Source organism: Crinia signifera, chromosome 6 (assembly GCF_055691185.1).
Source record: "Crinia signifera chromosome 6, ASM5569118v1, whole genome shotgun sequence".
Lineage (NCBI taxonomy): Eukaryota > Metazoa > Chordata > Amphibia > Anura > Myobatrachidae > Crinia > Crinia signifera.
In genome coordinates, this window is record NC_139222.1 from 174,485,968 (window position 1) to 174,500,472 (window position 14,505).

General features: G+C 42.6%; 1 protein-coding gene across 7 annotated transcripts in view; it reads right to left on the bottom strand.

Annotated features, from left to right (window-relative positions):
* Window positions 1-11,441: 11,441 nt before the first annotated feature.
* SMURF2 (SMAD specific E3 ubiquitin protein ligase 2) overlaps window positions 11,442-14,505 on the bottom strand; it is an 87,158-nt gene continuing 84,094 nt past the window's right edge. For all 7 annotated transcript variants that reach the window (XM_083148170.1, XM_083148174.1, XM_083148172.1 and 4 more), the window contains exon 19: window positions 11,442-14,499. In XM_083148170.1, coding sequence (XP_083004296.1) covers window positions 14,400-14,499 — 100 coding nt within the window. In that variant the 3' untranslated portion in view covers window positions 11,442-14,399. The remainder of the gene's footprint in view (window positions 14,500-14,505) is intronic.

The following is a 14,505-nucleotide window of genomic DNA, read 5'->3' on the forward strand; positions in this document are numbered from 1 at the left end:
AACGAAACTTAATACCCAAGTCGGATATATAGGCAGCACTCCAGATTTCAAAAAGATAGTTTTTACTTCATGGAAAGTGATTCATACAAACACTGGGATTGCAACTGATAGCATGAAGTTTAAGCATGGGTTTCAGGGTAAAATAACATAGTCACCACAGCAGTTAAGTGGCAGTCTGGACTTCCAAAGAATAACGACAGACCACTTGGTTTCTGCAACGTTTCAACGCTTTATTGCGTTTTTATCAAGCTTGATAAAAACGCAATAAAGCGTTGAAACGTTGCAGAAACCAAGTGGTCTGTCGTTATTCTTTGGAAGTCCAGAGTGCCACCGTCAAGAAGAGTGTGAAGTGCCCCGGTGTCTTAATCGGAGCATACGGGAGGCACCTGGCGAGTAAAAGCCTGCATTTCAAATTGAGTGCCGACACACGGAATATATATATATATATATATATATATATATATATATATATATATATATAATGAGATTTGTTTTATGCTTACAGTTAGTGCAAGGTTAGTATAGACACCTTTTTATATTTATTTTTTTTAGGCTGAGAACAAAGGCAAATAAACTGTAAAGACAATTGTTAGGAAGGTAAAAAAAAAAATGGGAGAGATGAGCTTACCACGCGACACATACCTTCCATTTCTGTGGGATTTTCATGTTGGATAAATAGCACCTTCATTGTAGATTAGGTTCAGACTGATCCTTATGGGAGATTTGTTTTGCTTTTAAGTACTACTTAATTCTTCTTCTCCTTTGGACTTACCACCTTTGCTAAACTTCTTGCTTAAATGGAATTGACTGGTGCATGGAGGGATAGGCATGCTAATGTTCAACAATTATCCTGCCAGTAACACTCATCGTTCCCTGTTGTGACCTGAAGTGCCTGTGCTGCATCATTTTTCACTGTGCAAAAAGACTTGTCTGATTATTTGAAAAGTCCAAACCTGACTGACTCGAGGACTGGAGTTGGCTACCCCTGGTTTAAATTATATACTATAGGCGCCATACCACTATCAGGTTGTGTATTTTTCTGTTGATTCCCTGGCCCTCTGGGAATTTAGTGGTCGTGCTGCCACATTGTGAACTATTAGTCTATTTTAAATATCACTTTAAATTTAGCGTGTGGTGGAATATAGATAGATATATATTTAACTGATTAGCTTCTGTCAGTAAAGAGAAAATTAGACCTTATCAGATCTTTTTAGAACCTTTAAAGAAGTAGTCTTTATTTCCACCTTTAAAGAAGTTCCTCTCTAATGGCTTAAGCCTTAAGCCATTGATCGCTTGATCCCAGCTCTTTTTAGTGACCCGTTTTGGCCATCTCTACACCTTAAGCCTTAAGGTGTAGAGATGGGCAAAACGGGTCACTAAAAAGAGCTGGGATCAAGCGATCAATCCGTGAAAAGATCCTGATCTTTTAGGCGGCTCATTTTGAAAAAAAGGGTTAATTACATAATAATGAAGCATAAAATCTTGCAAGAGGTCAGTAGCTCTCACGAGATTTCCCCTGTACTTGACATAATCGATTAAAATCAGAGTAAAAGAATGACGGCTCACCTTTTCGGGATCAGAGGCTCACTTAATCTTTTAAGTGATCCGTCCAAAACATATGCTTTGTTCGCGAACACCCTCTATTAAGCTGCATACACACAATTTCAGTTTTAGATAATCTCAAGTAAATATACTGTAGTCAAGATTGTATGGTTCTGGGCTCGTAAGTTAAACAGAAATCTCATTGAGCCAAAATCTGACTGTGTGTATGCACCATTAAGCCCCATACACCCTGGCCATCGCCGATATAGTTAATATTGTCCGCAGCTGGCCAACACTGTGTGTACACACTGAAAGATATCGGAACAGTGATGTCAGCAGGACCCGCTAAACATATGGAGCATTTGGCTATATAGCCAAATTGACCTGCATGTTCAACCACCATCAATGGTCATTAACAATGCTAATGAGCATGCATCGTTAACTATATTGAGTGTACACAATAGAAGATATACTAAAAGATATTGCTCAGAAAGTCCTTTCTAAGTGATATCTTTTACTATATTCTCTAGTGCCGTGGTTCCCTAACTCGGTCCTCAGGACCCTACACATTTCACATTTTCCAGGTCACCCGGCCGGTGCACTCATTACTCACTGACACAGGCCACAGGTGGGGCTAATTACTTCACTTGCGATTCTGTGAGGAGACCTGCAAAACAGGCACAGTGTGCATTGGCGGATTCATGGGGGGGGGGGGGGGGGGGCACCCAGGCACGAGATATTGCCTGGCAAAGCTGTAACATTTTTCCCCATAGGATAATATATGACCAGTTAATTCCGACCCATACCCGGTTCCGATGGCTGTCAGTTCCTCCTCTGGCATCACAGAAGCTTGTGATTGATCTCATTCAATTCCAAATCGCTAGGCCTTCAATATGATACCAGGCTGGTTCATATCGGTCAATCGGTTCCAGAGATATTGCCGATAAACTGATTTTTTTATTTTTGAAATGTAATTTCATGGCTGTTCATGGTCTTTGAGGGCAGATTACTCTGAAACCAAACGTTTCAGTTTCACTGGACCAAAAGCATTCAAAGCCCACTCAAAAGTTCTTCAATATGATACTTGTCTCATGTAAATGGGTCAGTTGGTTCCGAAGATATAACCGGTTAAATTAGATAACTGGTTAACTGTTTTTTTTCACACCAGAAAATGCAGGGACTAGGCTGGTGTAAAAGGGGCCAACCTGGGAATGCATTTTCTGGTTTGAAAGGGGTATTAATTCAAATAGCCGGGACCTGAAAACAGCCAGGTTCTGACACTGTCCGTGGCTATCACATCCCCCATTTACCGCAAGCATGGAACCTCTGGCAGTAAGCATGAAACCTCTGGCAATGAGCATGTAGATATGTAGCATAATTTTTAATAGGCATTATGGTGTTTGGCATAATACATAATGGACATAATGGCGTGTAACTTAACGTGTAATGGACATTATGGTGTAAATGTTTAATGTGCGCCTTTGGCAGACAATGTCCCTGTTTATGAAGCATATTGTGAATTTTGGCTTAATCTGTGTGTCATTATGTGAATTCTGGCTCAATCCGTGTGGCATTATGTAAATTTTGGCTCAATCCGTGTGGCATTATGTGAATTTTGACACAATCCGTGTGGCATTATGTGAATTTTGACACAATCCGTGTGGCATTATGTGAATTTTGTCTCAATCCGTGTGGCATTATGTGAATTTTGTCTCAATCCGTGTGGCATTATGTGAATTTTGTCTCAATCCATGTGGCATTATGTGAATTTTGACACAATCCATGTGGCATTATTTGAATTTTGGCTCAATCCATGTGGCATCATGTGTAAGGGGCAAGTATAATGGGGTCTAGTATTTGTTGCATAATGTGTAGAAGTTGTATATGGTGTGGTACACTTCACTCAAGGACACGCCCCCTGTTGAGTGGCCACACCCTCCGGAGCTCGCCTTTGTCGCCATGGTGGGCCTGCATACATTAAATGCCAGGGCCTATTTTTAATCTCATTCCCACCCTTTCTCTGGCATTATGTGAATTTTGTCTCAATCCGTGTGGCATTATGTGAATTTTGGCTCAATCCGTGTGGCATTTTATGAATTTTGTCTCAATCCGTGTGGCATTATGTGAATTTTGACACAATCCATGTGGCATTATGTGAATTTTGACACAATCCATGTGGCATTATTTGAATTTTGGCTCAGTCCATGTGGCATTATGTGAATTTTGACACAATCCATGTGGCATTATTTGGATTTTGGCTCAATCCATGTGGCATCATGTGTAAGGGGCAAGTATAATGGGGTCTAGTATTTTGTTGCATAATGTGTAGAAGTTGTATAGGGTGTGGTACACTTCACTCAAGGACACGCCCCCTGTTGAGTTGCCACACCCTCCGGAGCGCGCCTTTGGCGCGCGCACAAATACATCCTTCACTTTTGTCACCATGGTGGGCCTGCATACTTTAAATGCCAGGGCCTATTTTTAATCCCATTCCCACCCTCTCTCTGCCGCTCTCTTAGCATGTACACTGGCACCACTAACACCGCCCCTCCCCCACCCAAGCCCTCTTTTATCATGGTGCCCCCCCCTGTCATTTTATCCTGGATCCGCCCCTGACTGTGTGGGGTCCTGAGGACCGACTTTAAGAACCTGTGGTCTATTGTGTATGGGACTTTACACATAAGCCCTTGTTCCTAAAGGGGGGGGGGGGGCGTGGCTGGCAAGCTATGCAGACGTGCCGCTGAGAGGATCCCTGCAGAGTGGACCCTTTTTTGTGGTTATATCTGAACCAGTTGACCCAGGAGCTTATATTTGTGGACCCCCTTCTGTGTCACTCTCCCCTGCACCCTCGGAGCCGGGCGGGCACCTTTCTGCTTGCTGCGGGTTGAGGCCTGCTGCTGCTGTGGCTAAGCCGGGACCTGAAGTCTCGGCCACGCCAAGCATCATACACGAGCACCACAGGGGACTCCACAGGGACTCACCGGCCCGCTCGTCGGACCTCCTCCCTCCTTGAGGGCACAGTGCTGCCACTGACCCGGATGGTGCAGCCGATTGTTCATCCACCAGGGCATCGGGAGGTGAGGAGGCCTTGGGGCTGACGAGCGCATCCCGGAACTGCCGCTCCATCTACAGAGACATCTGGCTGTTGACGCTAATTACCTGCAGAGGAGCTGCCTGTCCTCCGGTCACAGGTACTCTGTCCCTGCGACCACGCTGTATGTGGGATCTCTGGGTGCCCCCCCCTGCCTTAGTTCACACTCCTCTGCCCGCTCCCCGTGGGGTACATTCTGAGTGGCAGACAGGCCTGCAGGGAGACATCCCCCATCAAGGCTGCACACATAAGCTGGGGAAAACCTGGAAGCATCTGCTCTTAGCCCACGTGAAAAACCCTGTGTGCTTCCTACACTGGGACCCCGATCCCCCATCCCTCCTCCCAAAAAGGGACAGAGGCAGCCATCTTGCTGTTAGTTACATACTGCTGGATGGTGCTGCAGCACTAATATCACATTTCCTATCTGTGCCAGTGAGGCCACTCATCTCATGTATGCCCTGGGACATCCTCTCTACAGTATAGGTACCTGGGCCATCTGTACACCTCAGCACAGTATTATTGCATTGGTGGTGTGGACTCCACCTGACCAACATGGGTAGCTGCCCTTTCTGCTAATCCCTCTCCCTCCACCCTACAGTCACCATGATCGCTATGACCCTTTCAGCCTGATTGGTCTTATTTACATGGAAGTACTTTTGTGATATTAATTTTTGCCCCTCACGTTCTATTTACATCCTATTTCGGTGTTCCATTTGCATTTCATTCTCGCTACTATGCCTTCACATTGGAGTAAAGTGTAAAACTGTCTCACAGGTGGCTTTTTTCAAACAGTCACCCCAACGCTCTAATACCTGAGGAACCCCTCCATCTACCTCAACCTCCGCGTGTTCATTCCCCTGCTCCATCCCCCATATTGGGATCTCCGGTTCGGACAGAGATCACAGATGCTGCTCTAAAGGTCGGCACATTGAAGCTTCTACTAACACAAGTTAAGGATGAAGTCACTACAGAGATCCGCACTTCGCTCCAGTCGTGCCAGCAATCCATAGATGATCTTGGCGAATGCACTGATACCTTAGAAACTAAGATGGGAGAAGTGGATGGATCTCATAATGACCTGATTGAATCGCATGCTGCGTTGGAGGAGGAAGTTACAGTTTTGGGAGATAAACTGGAAGAGTTGGAAGATAGGTCACGTAGAAACAACCTCAAAATACGCGGTATCCCTGACAACATCTCCAATAGTAGCCTGCATGATTTTGTCCTGGACATATTTAGGAAACTTCTGCATTCTGCTTTTTCTTCTGATCTACTGCTCCCCAAAGCTAGGAACACACTTGAAGGCGTCCCAAAGGATTTCCTTATGAGAGTCAATTTCTTTCATATCAAACAAGCATGCTGCAATGCCTACCTCTGAGACTGCTGCTAACCTGGGCTCCTATCAGCTGTTTGGAGACTTGTCACAGGCGACCCTTTCTAAATGGCTCTCTGGAAGGCAAATATACTATACCGATGGGGTTTCCCGACCCACTTACTTATTCTGCGTGAGGGTTCCACTATTTCTGTTTTCTCAGTAGATGAGGGTATGAAGCTCCTGACTAGATGGAATCTGTCTGGTTCCTCCTCAGACGCTTCTCCTGTACGTCGGCTCCAGCAGGACTGGTCATCGGCAGAGAAGTGACTTCCTTATGTAGTCATTCAGGATTCCCTCGTACCTCTTTGATTGTTAGGAAACATATAACAAGGATATCGGTACTTATGTATTATCTGGGCTCCCATGTTAAATGCACCCCATTTTTTCATACCCCTACTATGCAACTACGCATGGAGTTGATTTTATATAGTGTGGCAAGCGCAGCGAGCCACCGTGCCCGAAGCGTGGCGAGCAGACGCGGTCTCATAAGAAAAACGGGAGCCCAGATATTACATAAGTACCAGGATATCATATCTACACATCTTTAAGAGTTAATTAATTACCATAGGATTGCTAATTTACGAAAAATCTGTTTGGTATACAATGCTATGCTTTTACTTCCATGGTTCGGTTGTTAGAAGAATGGTTTGTTTACTCTCTGGGGCTTGGCCGCTGGGGGTTCCCTGTGGGCGTATCCCGGTGCACCTTATAGTGCTACTAAGAGATCTGCTTCTGGTTGAGTATTTTGTAGATGTGCCTATTTGTGAATGTTGGCTGATGGTGCACCGGGCCATGCTCAGTGGGATCGCTAGATGCTGGGATTTTAGAGCTATAGACACCGGCTCCTTTTAGAACCTTGCTGTACAAGTTGTGAAGTTGACATTGGCCCTTATTCAGATCTGATCGCAGTACAAATTTGTTCTCAAAATGGGCAAAACCATGTGCACTGCAGGTGGGGCAGATGTAACATGTATAGAGAGAGTTAGATTTGGGTGAGTTATTTTGTTTCTGTGCAGGGAAAATACTGGCTGCATTATTTTTACACTGCAATTTAGATTTCAGTTTCAAGACACCCCACCCAAATTTAACTCTCTCTATACATGTTACATCTGCCCCACCTGCAGTGCACATGCTTTTGCCCATTTTGAGAACAAATTTGTACTGCAATCAGATCTGAATAAGGGCCATTGTCTCTAACTACTATGGTTTCTTTTTTTACCTTGTTTGTAACCCTGTGTTATAATGGCTACCCTATGTCAGTTCATCTAATGCCTTAAAATATCACTGTTCCTTAGGTGACTGCGGGTTGAATGGCCACTACCCCTCTTAGAACTCTTGGTTAAGTGCTTCTACTATGGTGCCTTACTATGACTCTGTTTAGAGTCGCTATCTTTCTATTTCCTCTCCCCTTTTTTTACCCCTAATGTGTCTTGTTTGTCTCTATTTCTTTGCCTCGATATGTGAATGTAATTGCAGCTTAGAATTATATTTGACTATATCAGCATCTCTCTTAATTATAGATTATGGTTAATATTCTGTCTCCCCAGAAAAGAAAGATGGCTTTAGCCTCTCTCCACAAATTAAAAGCTCACATAGTTGCAGTCTAAGAAATGCATTTTATAAAGTTGGCTCCTCCCAAATTTTTGTGAGAACAGGTACCCCCCCAATGCTACAAAGCTAATGCCCCCCTTAAAAAGGCAGGTGTGGCTATATTGGTCTCTGCTAATTGTTCCTTTTCAGTAACTTCTCAGCACTCTGACCCAGAGGGAAGATTTATAATTCTAGTGGGCCTGCTGGAAAGGGTTGAGGTTACCCTGGTTTCATGTTATGCTCCCAATACTAGACAGGTGCCATTTTGTAGGAAACCTTACGCATTGGTGCAGAAACACACTAGGGGAGCTCTCCTGATCCTGGGGGACTTCAATATTTTCCTAGACTCAACTGTTGACAGAACCCGTTCCTCCATATGTAGAGGTCCTCATGTAACAGATTATTCCCATAGCTTTAGACAGATTATAAGCGAATACGACCTACATGATGCATGGCGAGCTTAACACCCCGGGATCCGCGATTATACCTTTTTTGACCCATCCACATCAGACGTACTTTAGGATCGATCTGGCATTAACTGATAAGTGAATATTAGCTTCCCTACATAAGCTCGACGTTCTACCTATTACATGGTCGGATCACTCCCCTTTATTGCTTTTCTGGAATCAGGGTTCATATAGGGCAGGGCTGGGCAACACCGGCCCTCCAGATGTTAATGAACTACACATCCCAGGATGCTTTGCATTAGTTTTGCTATGTGGCCATGCTGAAACTGATGCAAGGCATGCTGAAATGTGTAGTTCATCAACATCTGGAGGGCCGGTGTTGCCCAGCCCTGATATAGGGTATTTCCAGGTCCATGGTAATCATGCCTTAACACACTTTGAATCACGTCAATTCATTCAGGATTCCCTCTCCCTATTTATCTCCACTAACCAACCAGGGGATACTAATGTGTTTAATCACTGGTGCTCCCTTAAGGCAGTTGTACGCGGCTTCGCAATACAAGCAGCAGCCAGGTTAAAGAAGGCCCATGTTAGGGATCGTTTATTGGCCAAAGAGGAACTAGCTAGATTAGAATCTGCCCACAAGGCCAACCCTTGTGGAATAAAGCAGGCCATCTTTTAGCTAGGAAGTTGAGGAGCCAGAGAGCTAGGGCAAGAATTAACCTTCTATTTAACTCAAGTGGTGCTAGAGTGGTTGACCCTTTTCAAATTGCAAACACCTTCACAGAATACTACTCTCAGCTACTTCGGTCCAGAACTTTCGCCCTATTGCCTTATTGAACACTGATCTTAAATTGTATGCAAAATTAATAGCGAATCGATTGGCGCCCTTGCTTCCCTCTCGTGGCAGCTAACCAGGTGTGTTTTGTTCCGGGAAGACAGGAAGCTTGTGATCTAAATCAGATTCACATGTTGCCGCTTTCTCTGGATGCCAAGAAAGCGTTTGACAGGCTTCACTGGGGTTACCTCAGGTCTGTCAAATTACAGTTTGGCTTTGAAGGCTAGACTCCATTTTAGCCTTATACACATGTCCCTCCAAGAGGGTGTTTGTAAATGGTTGCCTCTCTTCTAGCTTTCTTATATCCAACGGTACTAGGCAGGTCTGCCCCTTTTCCTCGCTCATTTTTGTACTGGCTATAGAACCCCCTTACCGAAAAAATTAGATTGACTAGTCAGATTAAAGAGACGATTATTGGAGTGATACCTCATAAAATATGTATGTTCGCAGACGACATACTCCTATGCCTTTTAGACCCCGAGAGTTCCCTTCCCGCTTTACATACGGTTCCTTTTATAAGCTAAACACATCCAAGACTGAGGCACTCCCATTAAAGATTCCCCCAGCAGTGGTTACGCTATTAAAAGACAAATATTGTTATGCCTGACAAACTAGGTCGATTAAATATTTGGGAGTGCATGTGACCAGGGACATTAATATAACAGACTGCAATTTCATACTATTACTCAGTTCTTTTGAAAAACTGATTCTAGAGTGGTCTATCCATGAGCTCTCTTGGCTGGGTGGGATTGCGGCCTCTAAGATGATTTTATTGCCCAAGCTCATATATATCTTTCGAGCTATTCCTAGAATTCCATCCAAATCCCTAATTTGTAAATTCAACACTTTGTTTTCTAAAGATATTTGGAAGGGCTCTAAGCCCCGAATATCAAGATGGGTTCTGTCGCTGCCCAAGTGCTTGGGTGGTGTTGCATACCCAGATATTGAGAAGTAACAAATGGCTTGCATACTGAGCCAGCCCAGAGTCTGGTTTGAACTTTGTTCCCCTAAGCCTTGGGTGGTCATGGAGCGCTCCTTCTCCTCGAAAATCCATCTCACTGATTTGTTCTGGATCCCTTTACATGCATCCCCACCATGGTCGGGTCCAGGTGTGGCTATCAGAGCTACTATTGCTGTCTGGGGTAGAACTATTTTGAATGATGATGAGGTCTCCCTACCAGGCCCAGAATTATCACTAAAATCAATTTCCAGGCTTATACCTCATTTACAATGAGACTTCTGGATTGAGGTGGGCATTAAGTCACTGAGGCAGTTGTTCCCTAACAGTACTCTCCTGCAGTTCTCCACCATGCAGGAGAAAGATGGATTGCCTAAACAGGATTTTTACAAATACCTCCAGATACACCACTGGTTATCTGCTACTTTTAAAACCCCCTCAGCTGTACCATCCTTCCCAAAAATCTTAATCTCTAAATTGTCCTCTCAGGTACACAAAGGGGGATATCATAATGGTATGATTACCTAATAAAAAAAGGGAACGCTACCAGCCCAAGTGAATTGGGAGTTTGATCTCTCCACCACTTTCACTGAGGAGGAATGGAACTCCATATCATATTCTGGTTTTAAGATGTCCAAATGTTTACAGCACTCTGAAATGTTTTATAAAGTATGTCAGAGGGCATACTTCACCCCTCAGCGACTGCATAGCATTTGGCCTTCTGTTTCCAATCTTTGTTGGAGAAACTGCAGAGGTATAGGTACCATTTACCATATCTTCTGGGAATTCCCACTGAGAAGTCTGCTTTGGTCTGAAGTATTTTCCTTTATTAGTGACATTTTGAGACTTCATGTCCCGCCAGAAGCGCTACTACACCGTAATACACTACTTTCAGGGGGGATTTATACCTACTAAGACATGTTTTGATTTCAACCAAAGCAACCATAGGCGATCACTGTCTAATGAATGCTGCCAGAGTTTCTGCAGAGGCATCATTTAATGTCGTAATATATTTCATAAAGTTGCCCTATATTCTAGATCCCCTTGGTTCATCACAAAGATATCTACAGAGATTCCACTTCCACCTTTCCTGAGTTATTCCAAATTGATAACCATAGTAATAATAGGACCCTGTGAGGTAGATATATGGAGCAGTGATCAGAGTGGAGAAGAGAGAGAGAGAGTGTGTGTGTGTGTCATAGCAACCGATCAACTTTAACGTAACAGTTATCAAGTGCATTCTATAAATTAGATCTAGCAGCTGATTGGGTGCCATTGGCAACATCTCCATCTACCCCTGTATGTCATATTGGGACTTTATGTTTCTTACGACTTCCATACTATGATTGTTGCTTTGTATGTACAGTAATTTGGATCAATTAAACCAGAAACAATACACATTTAAATCCATTAATAGATATTCTGCTTTATAGGTGTGTTTATGATTTCTATTTTTCTAATTTTTATGATAGTCTTATTTTTATATATTTATTGCAACTAGACATTAGTTCTGTTTATCTGTCCTTGCAAGGAAGTTATTTTACAGGACCCGCAGAGGTTCTGGTAACCTAATCAGCCCAACAATGGGTTCTCTTTTGTTTATTGGAAATTACTTTTGTAGTCAGGAAAACACATCAAACTTTGAAAATATTTTTTTAATTCATCAGCTATAAATTGAAGCAAATAACATTATGTTCAGTAACATGCTGGTGCCACCAGGTTAGTGAAGGGGAATCACTTTTATCATTAGAATATTAATAAGGATGTGGTTTTCCCATCTGATTCCACATGTGTCTCAGATGAGCAAACCTAGGCAACCTGACCATAATGTAACAATTGGTATAAAATGCCTGGTTGCCATTATCACCCCCAGATCTTCCAGGACATATTAGCCCTGAATAGGCACTCACAGGTTACTCTTATGTGTATTAAAAGTCTGAATGTGTTTGGGTTAGGGGAGCAGGAGGATGAAGCTTATTTTTATTAGTTTTTGGTAATACAGTAAGCAGCAATCATGACATCAGATGAGGCTGTAACTTCTCCCTGCAGCAGGAAAATGGATCTTAATGGCATAAATCAGTGGTTCCCAAACTTTGTCCTCAGGACCCCACACAGTTCATGTTTACCAGTTACCTGGCAGGAGCACAGTTTATCGCCAACGGTCACATTTTAAAAATCCACAGGTGACCAGGAAAAGGTGACCTTTGTGGGGTCCATGATGACAAAGTTGAAAAACCACTGGCATACATGGACACAAGTGAATCATATGACAACATAGTATGGAGGGACAGGAAGTAAAACGATGTATGCGAGTCTAGCACATGTTTTCTGATCATCTTCCTGGGAAAACCAAAAAAATCTGGTTAGCACAGGATGATCTACACAACAGAGCGTAAAGTAAACTCCCTTCCAGCCTCATGCCAGTGGCATATGGTCTCCCTAGATAAAACAGTTCCTAGTTGCTAATGAAACGGTGCTGACAGTGTAGGCAATATAGCAAAAACAATGTTTCTTTGATATATATATATATATATATCCCCACTGGAGCAAATTACTAATATACTGCAGAGAGTGTCTCATTCGAGTATTACAATTACATTAATAACCAATTGCACAGAAATTGCAGGGCCATCAAAAGTTTGGGAATTGTATTAAAAGTACAAAACTGATATATGTCTACAAGTGACTAAGGCATACCTCAACAGCATTGTAGGGTCTTTAAGATTTGATCATGTCAAAAGAAAATGTTGCCTGCTTCTCCATTACCCAAAGAAACATTATTGCTGGAACATTAGAATGTAACACTTTCAGGACATTACTGATCTTAGATAAACATGTCCCTATGCTTAAAAACCATGTAAAAATTAGCAATGAACATGGAAGCGGACATCTTGAAGTAGCCATGTTTCCCTCCAATGGATAGAGGCAAGGATTACTAACCAAGATTAGGCCAACCATACACTGAACACACAGACAACTAAGAGACAGTCACTTTTTTTACAGTAATTAGAAATCCTCTCCTATCTGAAGGAACAAATCTCTTTAATGCTTTGTTATCTCTCATTGATGAGCTACATGTACATAAAAGATGGCAGATAAAAGTTGAAATGAAACCCGGCCTATACAAATATGCACAGAATTTTCACAGAAAATTCCCTTTTTAATTCTATGTACAGATGAAGACCAGAGGTAGAAGACCGGATAGAGATTTTAGACGGAATGAGACACTTAACTTGGAGGTGCTTGAACCAGTGCTACGTCCACATCATCGGATATAAAATTTCAATACTAAAATGAAGCTCATAATATATAGTGTCTACTGCAGGGAAAAAAAACAAAACAGTGGAGAGGAAATCAGAGGTCTAATATTTTCTTTCCACAAATGTATCTGAACAGAACTGCAATGCAGTCAGAAAGATTCAGCTTTCTGCTTAAATGGTATGTTACCTACACAGAGTGATGACAGCCATTTTGACTGCTAAATTAAATGAGGATGCAACGTTTCAATGAACTAGTGACATTTTCTGCTGTCTCTGCTTCATACTGAATGAATAGGTAGGATTCAAAATGGGTTCAGTCCACAAAATGGCCACATCTATGTGCCTCAATGATGTAATCGAGTCCTAGCAAATTGAAAGGCTGCATTCTTTGGGATGTCACTGGTGCCCAGTTAGTTGATAGGTTGCATTCTTTGGGATGTTACTGGTTCTTAACGAACCTATAGGATTTCATTCTTAGGGATGTCACTGGTCCCTAATAAATTGACTGACTGAATGCTTGTGAATATTGGTTCAGCCCACAAGATAACTGCCTCCAATGTAAGGCAATGGGCACACTTTAAATTAGAACACAAAAGACCTTTTAACAAGAAATATGTAGACATCTAAAACAAACATATAGAGGCATGGCTGGTATGAAATTATTCCATTTGGAATTATTATATTAATAAAATAAGTGGTGTATAGCTGGTATACAGACCATTTAGCCACTATGGTAATATGCTAGTTCAGTATCATACATTGAATCCACTTGAACTGACAGCAAGGACCTCAGACAGTCCCCTTAGGTGATGTAATTAATATAAGCTTCTCCCAATTGATGTCAAGCGCCAGGATCTTCTAGGACATCACAACAAGGCAGCCTTGCTTCTGCAACACTGGAGAGTGGCTGACATCATCTATGACCCACTTCCTGAACAGGCGCTTAACAGAGCTCCTGGCTGGGTCCGTCTCTCTGGGCTGGTAACCATGCTTCTTGGTGCAAGATCCGGGAAGAGGGAATGTAATAACCCTTTTCATATAAAAATAGTAATAGTAGTCTTTATATGTAGAGCACTGCTTTCCTTTTAAAAAAAAGTCAGTGTTCCTTATAATGTTCAAGATATTTGTTTTAAATAGCAGCTAAGTCGTGAGCGCAGAACGACTTTTTCTTAATGGAAAAAATATATATATATATTTATAGAATCCCAAAGTGTCAGTTTCTCTCGTCAGTCACAGTGCCCTGCGGAACGTAGCTCCAGAAGCACCTCTGATACTGGGAGTGAGGGGGTAGGGACTGAGTGATAGCACTTTATTAATATTGTCCATGGTTGACATCCATCATTCCACTGCAAAGCCACAAGTCTCTTCAATGGCGGTGAGGAGCTTTTCGTAAAGTTTATCATAAGTTTCATAGGGTGGGATGTCAATGCGGTTGAAGCTGAGA